General features: G+C 42.1%; 1 protein-coding gene and 1 long non-coding RNA gene across 3 annotated transcripts in view; one reads left to right on the forward strand and one right to left on the reverse strand.

The window, feature by feature from the left end:
- LOC308477043 ((E2-independent) E3 ubiquitin-conjugating enzyme FATS) overlaps positions 1 to 19,715 on the reverse strand; it is a 132,312-nt gene that overhangs the window by 71,215 nt on the left and 41,382 nt on the right. The window contains exon 1 of one of the 2 annotated variants that reach the window (XM_081005221.1): positions 14,689 to 14,907. The exons of the other annotated variant lie outside the window; for it this stretch is intronic. Within the exon in view, the coding sequence (XP_080861347.1) occupies positions 14,689 to 14,854 (166 nt within the window). The 5' untranslated portion in view covers positions 14,855 to 14,907. Of the gene's footprint in view, positions 1 to 14,688; positions 14,908 to 19,715 lie in introns of those variants that run through there. 2 annotated transcript variants of the gene reach the window in all.
- LOC308477106 lies at positions 12,301 to 16,483 on the forward strand. The gene is made up of 2 exons (XR_013986388.1): positions 12,301 to 12,396; positions 16,264 to 16,483. It is a non-coding gene; the product is annotated as an uncharacterized lncRNA (long non-coding RNA).

Here is a 19,715-nt window from a genome sequence, read left to right on the forward strand (position 1 = left end):
CTACAGAGGATTAGAACAAAGACCTATGGCAAGCTAGAAAGGAGAACTTGGTCGCAAGACCACTGTCCCACCTGTGTTTCCCAGCAACTGTAATATTCAGCTTCATTCTGCCTCTGATTCTGGAGTTATTATAACCAAAATGACCAGTAGCCCTCTATAACCATTGTCCTCAATGAGTATGTCATATCCTCCATTAAAGCCATCAGTGTTAGTGGCCTTCACCACAGCTTGTGTTAGCTGTGTGAAGAATTACTTCCAGGATCTCCCATCATTCAGATTCACTGGGTTCTAGTACTGTAAGAGAGAGAGAGAAAATCTCTCTGCCCACATTGTTCAAACTATACATAATTTTGTACACCTCCATCAAATCTCCTCACTCACTCTTTTTATAAACTACAAAGTCAGAACATTTCTCACAGAGGAGTTGATCCAACCCCCAGTTTAGTTTGCCCTTTTTCTGCACCTTCACATTCTACAATATCGTTGTTGAAATAGGGCAAACAGAATGGCACACAGTATACCCAGAATAGTTATGCCATATATTTGTATAAAGACATTATCATATTGGCAGTTTTCTTTTTCGTCCCTTACATGGCATGGATTTCATCTTATCCACAGATGCTATAAACATTTTCATTCCCTCATAACCCCCATTATTGGTTAGGCAGGACATATTTGCTCTAGCCATGATTATTGCTCTTCAACAAGACTTGTTCTGCTATATGCTTGGTAGTTTTATATTTAATCATGCTTTCAACCCAGAATAGATATTAAGCTAACTGACCAACAATTTCCTGGGGATTCCTCCTCTACTGACCCATCTTTTAAAAACTGGTGTTACACTGGTCAACTTCCAGTTCTCAGGTATAGAATAATATTAGGGAAAGGTTTCTTTTTCTTTTTAGAAGATCAACAGTTTTACTTCTGAGTTTTGTTTCGTTTTAAGAACTAACAGAGATACAATCTGCTAACTTCCTTCAGTTAAACAAATTTAACTACTCTGGACATGTAAGCAGTGGCATTGCAATGGGGGGGCAGTACGTCCCGGGTTCCATGTCTGCGGGGGTGACAAGAAGTCACCCTGTGGGGGCTCCCGGCGGTGTGAGCAGCCATCACGCCGCCACAGCTGCCTTTGGAGAACCCTCCGTTTGTGGCTGCAGCCACAAGCAGAGGATCCTGGAGCCGGCAGCAAACTGCTAAGTACAGCACATGTGCAGCGTCGCACGCATGCGCTGTACGTAGGGACACTGCACACGCGCTGTATAGCGGTTTGCTGCCGGCGCTGCTCCAGCACTGTACGGTGCTGGGATCCCTCCATCACCGCTACAGCCATTGCGCTGCCGCAGCTGCCTTTGGAGGATCCTCCATTCATGGCTGCAGCCACGAGCAGAGGATCCCAGCCAGCAGCAAACCGCTATACATGCGCCCTACGTAGTGACACCCGCCCCGGGTGTCACGACGCCTTCCTTCTCCCCTGCATGTAAGTGAAATTAGAATCAAGCTACAATGGTGGTTATTTCTCTCCTCCTACCTGAGTAATGTCTAATGTTGCAGAAGTTACTCACCATGCATCATAAATAAGGAAGGGGAGGAACTGCAAGAGAAATAACTTTTTGACTATGCTTGAGTCAGTTTCACATACTAATCTACCATAAAACTGCTATGAAATTATGCAAAAAAATTATTGTTTAATGCTTGTGAAGCTGTAAATAAAAGGACATCCATTTGTCATTGAGAACTGGCCAAAGAATGCCAAGTTCACCAGCTAGCTAGAAATCAAATCAAACATTACGCCATACAGTTCCTCCCTCCTCTGTCCAGTTGTACAGCTGTTCTCTCTGCAGCATCACTTTGAACAACTAAGCAACCCCAAGGGTGTCTGCATGATAGCTGTGCTTTTTATTCTTTTAAGAGATAATATTTTTAATATAAAGAACTGCCCTACAGCCAGGTTGTTCCCTGTAACCCAGTACTGTCCACCCTGATAGGTAGTGCTTCTCATGCACAGGACTTGCTAGAACCTGCTACTCAAAAGGTTAAGTAAAAAAGCAGATAGAAGAGGAGGGTCACTTTCCTCTTATGATTGCCCTTGTAGTCAGAGAAACCTCTTACCTAGACGAGAACATAGGTAACCTATCACACTCTTCACCAACCTGCTGCCCTCCAGATGCTTTTGATTACAACTCCAATCAGTCCCAGCATCATGCAGCTGCACTGGCTTGGGCTGATGGGAACTGTAGTCCAAAGCATTTGGAGGGCACCAGCTTGGAGAAGACTTGCCTATCCTAACTAAGGCAGTACTTTTCTACAGTGGTACCTCCGGTTATGAACTTAATTCGTTCCGGAGGTCCGTTCTTAACCTGAAACCGTTCTTAACATGAGGCGCCCTTTCGCTAATGGGGCCTCCCGCAGCCACCAGACTTCCGCTCACATCCCGGGGCAAAGTTCACAACCAGGAGCATCTACTTCTGGGTTAGCGGAGCTTGTTACCCGAAGCGTTCATAAGGAGGATGGTACGTAACCCAAGGTTCCACTGTAATTTGAATTATAGTGATTTCAGAAATGCATACAGCGCACAAAACTCCTTGAAGTTATGTCTGTTCTCCATATTTATAGAGAACTCTATAGCTGCTGGAAAAATGTAAGTTCAACTCTGCAGGCTAAAAAGGGTGTGAATTTAGAAGCTTCGTTATTGGGGTCCTACTCTCCAAACATCCACCATAAGAAATAAGTCACCAAATCATGCTGTTATGATAATTGGGTCAACAGCCAAGGGCTACATATCAAGCCTACTGACTTACTCACCTGCATTTTGCACTAATGATCCTCCTTGCCAAGACCCATATTTGTGGCATGGTCTTAACAAGATTCGCTCTGTGCCAGCTAGAATGACTCAAATTACTCTGCAAATGTGGCTAGAAACTGGGTTAAATGAGACGTGGCACACTGGGTCCAATATCCTTTCAGGGATACTTCAGTAACCAGGCAAAGTTATTAGAAATTGTTTCACCAATGAGCAGCAACATGTGACATGTAATAGCTCTCTCTCTTCCTTGCCATTCATCTTAGAGCTTCAGGGTGATCAAACCTACCCGCTGCCAGCTCTAGATGCAAGTTAACTGCAAGTGGGATACTTCCCCCCACACCCGTTACTGAAGTCCACAGGACTACCAGCTCCTGCTGCTCCACCAGATGAACTCTTATTATCGCTGTGCTCTGGTGTGCCCAACCAGATTCTTACTCAGTTGAACTCGGCAAGGAACACTGCAGGGAAAGTACTTGTGCTTAGAAGCTCAGCACTAATAGACTTCTGCTACAGCTGCCAGCCTGGTTCAAAGACAGGAGAATAAAAAGTCAGTGCAAAGAAACAAACAGCAGAGAAGTGCCAAAAAATTAAGGGTTTGGAGGAGAAATTGAATGCACAAAGAGGCCTTAAGCCAAGGAAAAGACCAGCATGGGAGGAATAAGGAACAGGTGCACAAAGGAGAGCGTTGCTTCTCCTCATAGATTTTCTGTCATATAGGAAGGGTAAAAATAGTCATTGAAATAGGAGACAAAGAAAAATTTTCCCCTCCCAAAGGTAACCCATAATCTGCAGCCATGTAATGGCCTACTAAAACTATATTTGTATCAGATTGTCAACATGTATTACACTCATCAAGATCAGAGATTATTCATACTCTCCACTACTACGGTCTAAAACTACAGGGATCAGATAATACGATTTTGCATAGTGCTAAAAGCTGACAGTACTAATTTAGGGTGCATTTTCCTGACTCTACAATCTCATCTTGAGGTTCACCCACCCACCTGGTTAGGGAGTCCTGCAGCGCCTGTGGCATATTCCCTTGTGCGCTAGTGAGTCATTCTCAGTTTCCTTTATGCGTTTCTGTCTTGGGTACTGGATAAACTTCTATCGGGGTGCTTGAAGTCTAATGTTACCATTTTAGGTGACTGAATTAGAAGAGTATTGTGATGTTTCTTAGCTCAGTGATTCTGCTGTCAAATGTGATTCTGCTGCCCTGCAGTTGGGTGCATGTGCAACAAGTTATTTCAGACAAGCCAAAACTATGGTAAAAGACAACAGTGAAAAAACAGAAGGAGTATTATACTTTGATTATTGGGGAGGGTGGGCAGACAGAGACTACAGGCAGAAAGGTTAAATGGCATGCTCTGCTCAGGCCAAGGGAGAAGGTGGGAAAACGGTAGCATCTCTCTCTCTGTAATCAATGGATAAGGTCCCAAGCACTGCAAGACTGTACCCATCCCTTTACTAAACTAGGGGGTGGAAGTGGGATAGAGGGAGAAGGCCAATATATTTTTGGTCAAAGCAAGTAGTCTTCATTCAGGCAATCACAAACCTGGTCAGGAGCAAAATCTGTAGCTGCAAGACTGGAAGAAATAATGGAAGTGTCTATTGGCTTACCTGTGGTGGATAAGATCACATACCAAATTTGTTCCCACTACTGATGTGAAGTGAGAATATTCTCGAGAATGAGAATATTCTCTAGAATATTCTCTAGAAAATGTTCCTATATTCTGCTAGAAAATTCTGCTAGAATATTCTCCAGAGAATATTCTCCACAAACTGTAAATTCTAATGCAAGAACCAGTTTTACAACCCACATTTAAAAAAATCTAGTAAATAAGTTAAGCTGTGATATTGCCAGTGTAAGTAATGAATAATGTTGTTTTTTTTAATCCAGATACGTTACTGGGTATTGTGTCATTCACCATTGGCAGTTCTGAAATGTGAGCTATAGAAAACATTATTATTTTTTAGTTTTAAAAATGCTATGATCTCGCAGATGATCAGTGAGGAACTGAAAGCTCTGTTACCAGTGGAGATGAAGATGGTGACTTATCCTCTTAAGAGTCAATATAAATTTATAAACATTTGAGACTTGTTACTTAAAGCCTATTTTTTAAAATATTTTTTTTCTTGTGACAATTTATCAGTTATAATTTAAATACCATATTTTTCGCCCCATAGGACGCACTTTTTCCCCTCCAAAAATGAAGGGGAAATGTGTGTGCGTCCTATGGGGCGAATGCAGGCTTTCGCTGAAGCCTGGAGAGCGAGAGGCATCGGTGCGCACCGACCCCTCTCGCTCGCCAGGCTTCAGGAAGCTATCCGCAAGCCTTGCAAGCCCGGCGGGAGTTTCCGCAGGCAGCAGCCTGCAGCCCGAAGCATGGGGAGCCCTCCGGAGGGCGCCCCGTGCTTCGGGCGGGTGTCCCCAAGCCTCGCGCGCCCGGCGGGAGGTCCTGCGGGGCGCGCGAGGCTTGGGGCGGCAGCCTGCAGCCCGAAGCACGGGGAGCCCTCCGGAGGGCGCCCCGTGCTTCAGGCGGGTGTCCGCAAGCCTCGCGCGCCCGGCGGGAGGTCCCGCGGGGCGCGCGAGGCTTGGGGCGGCAGCCTGCAGCCCGAAGCACGGGGAGCCCTCCGGAGAGCGCCCTGTGCTTCGGGCAGTTGTGCGCAAGGCTTGGGGCGGCAGCCGTGGCGGGGGGGGAAATATATTTTTTTTATTCATTTCCCCCCCCCAAAAAAACGAGGTGTGTCCTATGGGCCGGTGCGCCCTATAGGACGAAAAATACGGTATGTTGTGTGTTGCCTTACTTGTCTAAGCAGATAGTAATTTGCATTTCTGATGTTATGCAACTTGTCATTACTGATTATTTGTGTTTTATTCTCTGGAAATAATAGCATTTATTTTAAACTTTTTATTGGTTTTATTAGTATTGCACCAAAAATACTGTACGATATAGATATGCTTATTAAAGAACATATTCATGTAGTGGACCTGAGTTTTTTTAGATATATTCCTTTTACTTTAAAAGCTACATTTCATACATACACGACATAATTAGAATTCAAAGTTGATGGTAAATATATGGTTAGTTGCAGGCTTAGTGATTAACGTGAGTCATTCAAATTGAATTTTCAATTTCAAGTTTGGTGCAAAAAATCAAAGAATGTGAATTCACTGCATTGCCCCATTGAATAAAAGTACAGTGGTACCTCAGGTTAAGAACTTAATTCGTTCTGGAAGTCCATTCTTAACCTGAAACTGTTCTTAACCTGAGGTACCACTTTAACTAACAGGGTCTCCCACTGCTGCCATGCAATTTCTGTTCTCATCCTGAATCAAAGTTCTTAACCTGAGGTACTATTTCTGGGTTGGCGGAATCTGTAACCTGAAGCATCTGTAACCCGAGGTACCACTGTATCTGTACAGTTTTTGGTTGCCATCTGAACAAGTTTACCCATGAATAAACATGTATATTAACTAATTATATCATTTTCAATCCATTAAAATGAATATTCTCCTATTTTAAATGAAAATTCTATAATATTCTCATTAATCGAGAATATTCTGGAGAATTTAACATCACTAGTTCCCACATGTGCCTCTCCAAGTAAGATCAAGCTTGCTATCAGGGATAAGAAATGGATTGGGTGAACTGGTAGGGGAACTTAAGGAAGAAGGGCACCACTCTGGGGTAGAACATTTGCCTTCCATGCAAAAGGTTGTCTCCAGCATCTTCAGGTAGCACTGGAGAAAAGCCCTGGTGAAATCCTAGAAAGCCACTGCAGGCCAGTCAGCTAGATCAATATAAGGCAGCTTCCTATGTTCCTGTGCAGGCCTCAGTTTGGTTGCTGTGTAGAATTGCGGTATATCTCGATGAGCCCGGCCAAAGATTCTGCCTCATATAACAAGATTGTGTGTGTATCAAGACGAGCAGGTGATGTATGTTGTGAGAGAAAGCCTCTCCCCCTACCAGAGGGGAGGTGTTGTGAGTGGGAGCTGTTCCCGTGTCAGCAGGGGGGCGTATTTGGCTCCCTGCGTCACTTTCCCAGCTGCTGGTGCCACGCCCATCAGGCCAGCCAATAGGGCTGGCTTGGGGGCGGGCTCTAGCTGCATTCAAGCGGCCATGGCAGCCCTGTGCCTCATTCTGCTGTGCGGGGTGGGGTCATATATAGATTGTTTGATCCAATGCCTAAGCCAATACCACTCACATGCTGTAACCAATAAAGTTGTGGCCTTCTTTAGCCCATTAACCTAAAATACATGTGTCCTTGTGTCTTATTTATCCCTAAGTGGGTGGCGTGTCCTCGACTCACAAGGGTTAGAAACATTAGCTGTCATCTCTGGTCTAGGATAGTCTTGGCTCGACAGAAACGGAACTGAAGAGATCTTGAGTTTCCACATCTTTGCTTTACGGTGCTTTGTCCCCAATTCTAAAAATCAGGTCTGCGTGGCTAATTCTCCATACATCATTCAAACTACATTAAAAGTTTCAGTGCTGCTTTGAGAGGATTCCATGGTGATGAAACTGTGAAAAGCCAGAACACCAGGAATGCTGAAGTCACCTAAGGATCCTGTGGGTGTGAAATTGTAGGCAATTACATCTGATCACTGTGTCAGACATTGCTGCTGAATTTATTCAAATTTGCTATAGAAATTGTTTTGAAGTACTTCAGAATACCAAGAGCCCTGATTAAAGCAAATTGTGTCTACTATATGCAAGGCTGCGGGAAGAGAATCTAGTCCAACAAGAGTTGTACATGATTAGAAAATGTCAAACACCAGAACAACAACAACAAATTAAAGAAATGAAGTATCTCAGAAAAATACTGCTCCTGAGTTTCAAAGTCTTCTGGAAGACAGTCACTAGCAACTGACTCAGGACAGGTGAGAGCAAAATGGAATTATGTAAATGGGACCCATAATGAAGATGAGGACAAATTGTGTTGCCCAAGTTAAAACTATTTTTTGCAGGAGGTAGTATAATCTGACAATGTTATATATTGGTGTCCAGGGGAGAAGATTCCTGAAAAACAAGTACAGTGCTGCATTTTAAAATATTGAATGTTTAGGAGACGGGGCACAGAGAACATCCTTTCCCACAGAAAATATTCCATTTTCAGTCCTTGGCATCTCCAAACTGGGCTGGAAAGACTCCCCTCCGAAACTCTGGAGAGCTGCTAGCAGCCATTGTAGAGTAGACAATACTGAGTAAGTTTGACCAATGGACTCAGTATGTATGGATATGAATATGGATGGATGTTTCAGCTGTAAGCCCATATCATCACAGTTCTACTTAACAACTAAGTAAAACAACAGCTTCATCGTCACCTGCACCAGTCCTCAACTTGTGACACTCAAGATTAGATGGTATTTCTTGATCCTTTCCACCTATTTGACAGTGATCCTGTCCAACTTGCAGCACTGACTCTGCCTCAATAGGCTGCACAAAAGCTAGAATTATAAGATGGTCCAAAGTACAGCAGGGAACAAATCATCCATCAATTCTGCCTCCTCACAAAGGCCGTTGTTGATAGCTGTTTTATTCAAAGTTGCTGCCACCCACCCTGGATACTGGACAAACAGCACAGAGAAGCAACATAATCAGGTTTAGGTTTCTGTGGGCTCTTAGCAAGATAGCACAAATGAAACTACAACCTCTCATATGCTGTTCTTGTCTGAAATGTTAAAAAATCATGTTATCACAAGGGATTCTATAGCATGATCTTACTTACTATGGGGATCTGGGCAGATCAGAAGTAGCATGTGCTGTTTCCTGACTATGGAGGTGGGCAACTATTGTCCCCATCTTCAAAAGGGGGCAGGGATAAGACCCAGGTAACTACCAGCTTGTAAGCTTGACATTGATACCAGGAAAGGTCCTAGAACAGATAAATTACGCAGTCAGTTTGTGAGCACTTAGAAAAGGATGCTGTGATTATTAAGTCCTAGTATAGATTTCTCAAAAACAAGTCATGCCAGACAAATCTCATTTATTTATTTTTTGATAGAGTTACAAGCTTGGTGGATCAAGGGAATGCTGTGGACATGAGTCACGGATTCGAGCACCACATTGAGCAAAGGATTCCTGCATTGCAGGGTGTTGGACTAGATGACCCTTGTGGTCCCTTCCAACTCTACACTTGTACGATTCTATGCTCTGCCGATGGGTCAGGACTTGGAAATTGTTACATCCAGTGGGGCACAGCCTTCCCACTCAAACTGTCAAGCAATTAAAAAAAATCCTCAATATCTCAAAGCCAACCACTTTTCCTTGTCCCCTGCCCCCCCCCCAATTTTCTACTTGCACAGAAGCCTGTAGACGTATTTCTGTTAAACTCCCGTTCTCTTGCCTATCAGCTCTCTGCAGCACTTTGTCAATCCTACTTCAAAATATAGCAATGGCAAAGAGGCATGTCTCATGTGCATCTAGGCAGAAAAACCATGTGACCAATCAGACTGCTGGAGGAAGACTCTTACTTCATTTGTTGTTAAGGGTGCCTGTTCAACACAGCCACTATAGCAGATATTGAAGGAGTCAGAACTGCTTCCAAAACAGCATTAGCCTAGCATGTTTAGAGCTGTTTCCCTGAAGGCAAGAGAAGCAACAGGGTGTGTTTCCTACTTTGAGGAACTCCACACCACCCATGGTATTTGTTTTGTGACCTTGCTAGAGAGACAGAGCAAGCAAGCTCTCTGTAATAAATATCTACTGTTCTACTTAATCATTCTGCCTCTTTTTAAATTGGGGAATTGGGAGGCAAATAGTGGTTGGCTTGTGTATGTGTTGGAACATACTCTGTATTAACTATTTCCCTCAAATTTCCAGAAAAGGTGTGTGGATCTGCTTCCAACAAGCCTCTCCTCTAGCAGGGGATATATATTGAATGCATAGGAATGAATAAAATGCTGTCACTATATTTCCAGCTTGTTCTTAGTAAGTTTGTCAGCGAACTTCTAAAGTGAGACATTTGAGCTCTGTGCCTGTCTGGACACGACTCTGCAATAGTCCCCAAACCTGGAAGATAGTGTCCCAAATCTCTGATATAATAGAGGCCAATTATGATTAGCCTGGTGTGATGAACTCCACACATGAGCAGAGATTATTACTACTCATTTTCAGAACTGAGCTACACATTATAATTATGTTCTGTTGTGCTCTGATGTGCCCTAGCCCAAATGAAACAATCATTATTATTTTTTAATCTATTGGTTGGAACACTTTGTTCTTTTAATTAAAAAAAAATGTTTTGGACAATGCAGAGTTGGTTTTTGGAGGGAGGAAACTGCACACACCTGAAAGCAAGTTTTTCTCACATTTTAAAACTTTTTAAGTGTTCAGGGGAGTTTTTTTTGGGGGGGGGGCAACAGATGTATAGGTTTTAACCATACAATAACTGAAAAGATTAGGTCATGTGGTATGGTGTAATTTCTAAATAAGAGGTATTAAGTCAATCTTGTCTAAGAATCATACTTGGGTCCTCTTACCTTGAAGTTATTTCCCTGTCCCCAAATATGCAGAGAATAACTGAGGGAGGGGGTGTTTTTTAGACAAGAGGAGACAATGCACATGTGTGATTGTATACTTTCCTAAATAAGTGCTATACAAGTTCTACTAAGATGAAAACATTAAGGTTAAAAATAGCAGCTCTACCAAGTAAAAATGTTACCAGCTACCACTGACACCGAAACCATGTAGCAGTTGCAGTGTTAAATAGGCCCTGGGAGTCCAGTGTCCCAAACTCCACTCTGCCATAAAGCTCACTATGAGCTTCAGCCAGTCACTGCCTCTCAGCCCAACCTACCTCACAGGGTGTGGAGGAGGAGAGCCATATGTATGTCACCTTCAGCTTCTTGGTGGAGGAAAAGTGGGATAAAAATGCACATTAAAAGAAAAATGCAGGGGGAGGGGGAATAAGCACCAACACAGAACAGTTTTGGAGGGAAGAAGATTCAAGAAACACCACCGTTATTCTTATGATTAGGAAGCATCCTGATCCACCTCAGTTTCAAAATGATAATCAAGACTGGCTTTATTTTAAAATTTGCTGTGTGATGATAAAAACCTTAAAAATTGCCAATAGATTTTATACAGGGCGGAATGGGCATGAACACCAAACAGGCTGCTTAGAAGAGACAGCGAAAACTCCCCGTTAAATAATATGCAGAAAGGACAGATCATCCACATACTGATTACCAAACAGATAGGTAGCCGTGTTGGTCAGCCATAGTCAAAATAAAAAAAATCCTTCCAGTAGCACCTTTAAGACCAACTAAGTTAGTTCTTGGTATGAGCTTTCGTGTGCAAGCACACTTCTTCAGATACCCGTATCTGAAGAAGTGTGCTTGCACACGAAAGCTCATACCAAGAACTAACTTAGTTGGTCTTAAAGGTGCTACTGGAAGGATTTTTTTTATTTTGATTACCAAACAATACTGTACTTCAAAAGCATGACCACCATTTTAAACCATATTCAGCAGGGCCCCCAGGTAGCCACCTTTATGAAGATGGGAAATTGCTTATTTCACCTGCCAGAAAGGTACCAAGAGCAACTTCATTATCTTTTGCAAGGACCCACAGGCATTTCAATAAAACCTCATGATTGGCCGTATGAAAGGCTACTAAAATACCTAATAAAATCAGCATGGATAGTTGACCCCTCTCCACTGCCAGAAGGATAGCATTAAACAAAGATAGGAAAGAATTGAATAGCCATAATGCAATTACAATGGAATGAACATAAAACTGTGCCATCTCTGCTGATGGCTGTACTTTCACAGCAGGATTACAGCGGGCCAAAGCAGGGAAACAAGTTGTTCAAGTGTGCATGTGGCTGGTGCTAAAAGCCCATGTGTTTATTATGATGTCACGATGCAAATTTATGCACAGAACAATCTTAGGCATCCGCAAAACAAAGCAAAAAACCCCATGATTCCCAGTGCGCTCTGGTTACTTTTTCAAGGGCTGCACGAGCCCAGCTGTGTCTGAGGAGTTATGCAAACATCACATAGGGGAAACTGCATCCGAAACTCTATTCTTCTGCAAAGGCATAGATTAGTTAAAACTCTCAAAGCTGGGAAACAGTGATCTAACTGGGAAAGAAGCACACATTCGTAATCAGTCATCATCCGCCCTGCCCGCAATGAATTTGACAATACATGTGGGCAAATGGATTGGTCTTACAGTAAAAAGATGGTAAAGGACCCCTGACAGTTAAGTCCAGTCGCAGACGACTCTGGGGTTGCAGCGTTCATCTCGCTTTACAGGCTTACTACAATAAAATATACAAAATACAAAATAATTTAAAATCCCCCACCAACAAAAAAGAAAAGAAAAGAAAAGCATCGGATGAAGTAAACTTCAGTCCATGAGAACTTATGTCATAATAAATTTGATAGTCTTTAAGGTGTCACAAGACTTTGCTGTATTTGGTAATGGCTGTGTCCTAACATCACAATTCCACGGGTGTTGGGGTACCCTGAGTTCAGTGGGACTTGATCTTTGGTCACTGAAGTCACTTTAGGACTGAAGCCAAAAGCAACAGGACATCTTTATTCTGATTGACAAGTAGTAACTCTTTCCCACCACCAGGTAACAATGCTGTTCATTGTCAGTTCATCACCATGTTATGTTCTTTCTGTAGCTGGCAGTGACACAATTCATATATTAGGAATTCTATGTTCTCCTGCTGCCTGAGTGCTGGAAGGAGGACCGCTGCTGAAAGGCCCATTTCCACCTGGCCTAGGGGGCAGGGCCCAGACTCCAGAGTGAGCTAAAAGAGGCTCCTGGGAGGTCACTGGGACATTGCTGGAACAACTCTTGGGTTGCGACAACTGGCTAAAATGTTTTAAATGGTTCTAATTTTGGTTCCTCTGTTTTCTTTTTGTCGGGTTAGTGTTGGTTAAATGTTTAGTTGGAGTTGGTGGTTACTTTGAGTATAACTGTAAACTGTTTGTTATTATTGTTATTGGTTTTTATTTATTTATTGGTTTGTTTGTTGCTTGTATAGGATATCTCTTTTTTAATGTTTGATGTTTTGTTGTGTTTTATTTGTTGCAAGCCGCCCAGAGTGGCTGGGGAAACCCAGCCTGATGGGAGGGATATGAATGAAATATGATGATGATGATGATGATGATGCAAAGTAAAAGAGGCATTTTGCCAAAGGCCAACTAAATCCACTCAAGTATTAAAGTCACAGTGCTAACAAGTTGCTTCAAACTTAGCAACTCTGTACTTAATTTCCCCCTGAAATCATCCTGTACATGTCTACTTGAACATAAATTTCATTAAATTCAACAGGGCTTACTCCCAGGTAAGTGAGTGTATTGCTTTTGGCTACACTGCCCTGTTGTTAAATGATTGCTTCATGTTGCTGCAATACATCATAGTCAATATTACCAGTATTTTTATCTCTCTAGATAAAACATATATGTATATGTTTCTTAGTTTTTTAAAGAATGTATTTTGTCATGAGGAAAGGAGAGTTGTCATAGATCACAAAGTCTGAGAGAAAATAATTACATTTTAAGCAGGGTGCATGCTAATACTGTTTTCACAGAAGAAAATTAGCCCCATTGTGATTTGTCGTCTTGTCTAGGAAGTTATTTATTCCAGCCTTTCTTTTAATGGGGTAAAATCTATTTTGCAAGCTGGCATGTGAGTTGAACTGAATTAATGCAAACCCATTATTTACATTTCGAGATACTTGTCTTTGCTGTGGCATGGCATATGGGAAAATGTTAACAATTTCACTGGTGTTGACTAACAAATCAAAACTTCCAGGAGTTTTTTTTTAATACCCTGACTAATGGAGATAGATGCCTAACACCGCTCCCCCACTGTTTTGTGTCTCACAGACACAGCATCTGTCTTTTTTGCCATTGGAAAAACAAGATTCATTAATAACGTTGCTTTCAAATGATGTATAGCCGAACATACGTCCTGCAACACAATCCTTCTAGAAAGCAATAATCAGACTACACAAACAACACTCCTAACAAACACAGGGAAATGTCTGGTGGCCATGACCTAGTGCTAAATATATGTTAAAAAATGAAATTACACACAAACCACATGTGTAACTCTAAACCTCCTTACAACCTGCTGCAATCCTTTTCTGACATACCTGGGCATAAGACCCATTCATCTTAATAGGACTTACTTCTGATTAGATATGTATAGGGTTGACTATAATATCTAGATTCCTCTTGGTTACAATTATTTTGGTTACATTTTGATTACAGGGATCTACAAGAACTTGGGCTTTGCAAGAAGTGGAATGTTGAATATAGTTTCTTTTATTTAATTTTAGCTTAGAATAGTAATTTATATCCCACTTCTCTCCATTAAAATTGGACCCAAGGTAGTTTACAGAAGTAAAAACTTTTTAAAAATATTACACCGCATCACGTTCTGTGTAGATCAATAACATACATGTAAAAAACACACGCTACACCGCAAAACTAAATGCACGTTACAAAATACAAAAACACAATAGCAAAATCCAGACATCATTGTGAGCCTTTAGTTAGCAACAGCAACTGTGTTGCTGTATACATTCAAGTTTATTTAATATTTTTTTAAAAGGCTGCTTGAAATGTATAGAAAATTACTGAGACTGAAATCCTATACACAATTACCAGGAAGCAGAATTTGTTCAACTCAAATGGAATTACTTCTAGTAGACACATATAGGCTTCCACTGTAAATCCTCAAGAATTGTGCTCTTTAAATTCTGCTTTAAATGCAGGAGCCAGCCAGGGCTTTTCAAAAAGCTCATCAAATGTTGTAGTACCAACAGAAGCAAAAAAACAAAACAAAAACAAAGCAAAGCATTGTTCAACTACTGATGCGAAAAGCCTGGAAAACTTGTACCAAACTTACCAAGGCAACACGGTTTCCCCCAGGAGGCATGGTTAATCATGAAGCAAATTTGAGATATGAAGGGCTTTCTTTCCTGGTTCCTTGCTACAAGAAGCTTTGTCCTTAAATCCATCTGGTTGTGCCCTGCGCAGCTCAAGACCAGGGGTTTCCTTTTCTGAGAAGGCATATTTCATGTTGGTTTCAGTTTTATAAATGTTTCCCTTGGCTTGCTTTCGCTAGGCCGGCTGCCACTTGTTGCAATGGTAACAGGGGAAGCCAGGATCTGCTTTCTGCTCAGTCGGCTGGAATGAATAATTAACTCCCCCCCCACCTCCCCTCATTAGCATTCCATTCAAGCGACACAAATGAAGCAATTCATTTCTCTTTTTTGTCCTCAGAAGCTCACTGGATTAATGAGGGTTATCTAGGAGATAAGGCCCAGGCCTGCTGATTTTATTTAGCCTGATTGGTTAGAAACGGTGTATCCTAAATGCAGGGCCCTATTTGCCCGCATATCAATTTTTGGCTGCTGCATTTTTCAACCTTCTTCTGGCAGGAGATCTTACATTCAGCCAGGGAGGATATCTATCTGGCGGACGCCGCATGAATCTTTCATTTTTGCAACTTTAATATTTTATGCTGGCAGTGTTCTCTGTTTATAGGTGCTTTGTGGAGCCACGTGAAGGACAGGTCTAGCACCAGAAAATGCCCTTATATGTAACTTCCTCCTGGCCAATATGGCACTCCTGCCGGTGAGTTTGCACCACAACTGAATTCACCCCTCCAGCAGCTCACCTGCTGAAAGGTTGGGTAAAAGTGCCTCCACCTCACCTCACTGTGGACATAAACCACTTACTTTTCTGTAAGTTGCTTTGAGACATACAGTGAAAAGTGGGGTAGACTTTTTTAAAAAAAATATGTAGGATAAATAGGTAGAGGACACAATCTGTATTGGCCTGGTGTGCCATCCCCAATGAAATGAATGGGAACAGCCCAAGAGTATACTTGTGTTTTTTAATGGATGCTGCATCTGTAATAACAACAAGGCAGTGTGCCTTATATACAGTCAGGCAACCAGTTCATTGAATTATTTACTGCAGTTGGGAAGATCTAGGAGACATCTTTCTCAGCCCACTATCTGTCATCTTTCGGACCAAAGATTGAACCTGGGACCATCACTTTTGCGGCTTCCTTCCAATTTTTGGGTTTTTTCTATATCTTTTCCAGAGGTTTTGCAGTCCTCAGATGCACTAGATCATAACACTCTGTTCCTTCTGATATTCAGCAAGCCTCATCCCTTGTAATGTTTTCAAGAGCACTGAAGACCAATTTCTTCTCAAAAACCTTCAGTGGTTAAAGCATACTGGGGTCTTTGTGTTGTGGGTCTCCTGGATTTTATTGTTGTTTTTGATGTTTTTAGCTTTAGAGCAGCTATGGAACGAAGTTTTAAACTATTTAAATATTTTAAAATATACTGAAAAGTTGCTGTCACTGTCGTTTTAGATAGAGTTGCAAGTCGCTTTGTGGAAAAGATTTCTTGAAAAGTGGGATATGCATTTATGTGAAGTCTTAAAATAAACCAATATTTGATTTCAGAAACCCTGTTTCCTTATATGGGGCCAAGGCAATAGCAGCTGGCTAGAATCAGAGAAGAATCTGGCATGTCAAGAACAGCATCTGAGAGAGTGGAAGAGGAGCTTGGAGGAATCTTAGCAAGTCAGAGGGGCATGGCACTATGATAGAATCTTGGCAGAGGTGAAACCAAAGAAGAGGAAGAAGGGTGGAACCTAGTAAAATCTAACAGGTCTAGCACAAAGCCTATGACAAAACCTTGGTTTTATTGCCTATGCAGAACCTATATTAACTAGGCCACATATTTGTACATAATAGGAGAAAGAGGAAGGAGCAAGACTTTCAAGTTTTATAGACTTAAATATCTGTTTGCTTGTTTTTAAATCACAATGATGGGGCAATTGAAATAGCATTATTTTATACACCCATAATATAATAATATCTGGAGCGCTGCCTGGTGCCATCTCAGAGCCCACATATTGGGGGCAGAAAGAGATATCCAGGGCTGAGGTAAGGCTGTGTAAAACATTTTGCCCCCAACATGAGGCAAAGTGCTCCTTCATGGGTAGGAGAAGCAGAATGAATTGTGCAAATTAAGCCAATTTATACAGCACTTCCTTAAAGTAAAATCTGGTGCTTGTTTACTTATTTTGTTAATAATGTATACTGTCTTAAAGGTTGTCAGTGTTCCATTAGCCAGACGTCATCAAATGGCAGAAGAGGCAAGAACAATTCCCATGCTTGGATTCTTCTTCTGAGCAGCCATACACTACTAGAGCCTAGACTGCCACAGCAGGTTTCTCATGCACCCCTCCTTCTGTGCAGGCTTCTGTTTACATTAATTACACAACCAAATCCTTTTAGTGTACAAAAATTGATTCCTTCTTCCCACAGATGCTTTGGCCACTGTCTAGACGAGGATTTGAGTACACTGATCCTTGTGTTTACCACTACTCCAGCATTAACGTTGTGCAATGCTGTTTTTGTCTTTTTGTGCATCATACATGAGAAACAAATGTCTTTGCAAGGATGGGCAGAAGGGAGATAGTGGTGGGTTGCTGGATGACTCGATATATATTGGCAAGGGTTTCTCAGTTCCAATTGTTTAGCAATAGCAACAACAGAAAGGCTTTTTGAATCCAAATAAGGCTGTTGGAATCCCTGATTTGTATTAATTCAGATGCAGATTTGTATACTAGCAGCCTCCTAGCGAGTGTTGCTTGGGAATTCTAAGACACACACAAAAACCAGGGCAGGTCTGAAAATAGTGATTAAAAGCAGTGGAGTTTTGAAAGGTTGAATCTGCTGACTTAGTTCAATATGGTGTCCTGTTATATCTTAACATAGATGAAAACATGCTCCTTGATCTTGGGTACCATTGTGCAAATTTAGTTACAATATCTTAAGAGATCTCCAAATGCACAGTGAACAATTTCACGACCGTTATAGTAGATATGCAGGTCATCTCAGTGTACAACAGGGTAGAATAGGAAATTGGCTGTGCCTCCTTCAGCTGCCATTTTTCATCTGGCTGCACACACCCTGGCTTTTCGCAGGCTATTGATGGTAGGGAATCCCATGAGCAGTACTTCCACACATATTTGGTGGGTGAAATAGAGAACTTTGAACTGGCTTTTTGTGTGTTTCTGCTGAATCTTTGTTCATGAGCTGGCACAGACTCTCCCCCTGCCCCCATCCCTTTCAAAGTTTTCTGCTGCCTGTGGAAGCGGCTTATGGGCAAGGAGATCCTGAAAACATTTAACCTACCTCTTCGAATGTGCAGATTTTCCCCAAAGTCCTTGCCTGAGTTGTGACTCAGGATCAGGGACAAGAGAGGAAGCATTTCATACATTTTAAAATTTCATTCACTTTCTTTTTTAAAAAATGATTTTAAAAAAGGAAAGAAAGGAAGAAACTCTTTACAATGTTCAGCACATTATATGGGATATCAATATCAAATAGAATTGAATAAATAAAGCATGTTTTATTCCACAACCATCTTCTTATATCAAACAGTCTTATCTAAACCAAAGGCAACCGTCTCCCTTCAACCTTTTTGACAGATACAAATAACTGCAGTCTGTTAAAATCTTTGCTTTAATTTAATCAAAGGATGTATTTATGAAGCACTTTGCAACCTCCCAGTAGTCTGTGACACAGAAATTGGGCTAAATCAAATTAGCATTCTATATAAAGAGACTTGTGCCTTAATGATTGCACTCATAAGCCATTTGTACAAAAGAGGGCAATAATTTCCTTCTGTGTTATAGTTCTCCATAATAAGTAAGAGAAAGAGTAAATCAAGTCAGCATTTATTGTCTGAAAAGATAAGGCACCTGAAATAGCCTCTGTTTATTAATTTATTTTTCTCCTGAAAGCCTTTAAATTTAATACGAGCCATTTAATTGTCTAGTAAACATTTCTTTTCTAATTTGCTCACATCACTTTAGCAGAAATACATGGCACAGGAGAAGAATGGAATGAATGCCAAGGTCCATGGACATTCCCTGGTTCCACCGGTCCCAAAATGAACCAGATCTTTGTTACATTTGAATGACACTCTATAGTTAGCATTTGTGAACTCTTACAGCCCAGAAGCTCACAAAGGATTCGCTTTCTCAGGTTATGTTATGATAAAGGAAAATGAATTATGATGGATATGCCTTTTATCAACCACTTCTGCAGTGAATCAACGGCTATTTAACTGTGATGACTATCGATCAGATACAAGGCACTTGCATTCCTCTAACACCTCTTGTGTATGTTGATGCTCTTGCAGTCCCCACCCGCTTTGGTTGCTGTTACTCCAAGCCTTAATTCCCAGAAAGCATTCTCCTGTAAGTTGCTAGGAGCTGGATAAAAAGAGTCTGGAAGGGTAAGCCCAGAAATATGTTTGGCACATGTACCTTTAAAAAGCTGTGGAAACCATTGGAAGAATAGCTGTTCACTGATGCTTTGTATCCAGCATGCGATTTCTTTGGCGCATTCCTGGCATTATTCACAGCTCTTTTGATACTTATGGGCCCACATCAAAGCCCTCTCTGTACAGACATTTTTAGAGCTCCTGTGATCGGAGTGGCAGGCTCTGGCCCTCCATGCAGGGGCGAGGAAGGGGGGGTGCGGTGGGTGCGGTCCGCCCCGGGTGTCACCACTGAGGGGGGTGACAAAATGCCAGTCGGCACTCACCACGGGGCCTGCAGTGTACCCGAGCCACGCGTCTCTCCTGGGAGAGACGCATTGGCTTGGGCGTGCAGGCTCTGCTCTGCCCAAATGGTCCACCCGCTGCCTCCCCCCCCAGCTGTAGGGTGACTGAGTGGGAGGAGGCAGACTCCAGAGGCCCCACAGTGCGCCCCGCCTCTATGGGCGGCTTGCCCTGCCCCTGGGTGCATCGCCCCACACGCCCGAGCGACTTCCTCCACCGCTGCCTCCATGCACCATGTACGGATTTCAGTTCCACAACCCATCATTCAGTGTTT

Source organism: Podarcis pityusensis, assembly GCF_964106645.2.
Source record: "Podarcis pityusensis genome assembly, chromosome: 5".
Classification (NCBI taxonomy): Eukaryota; Metazoa; Chordata; class Lepidosauria; order Squamata; family Lacertidae; genus Podarcis; species Podarcis pityusensis.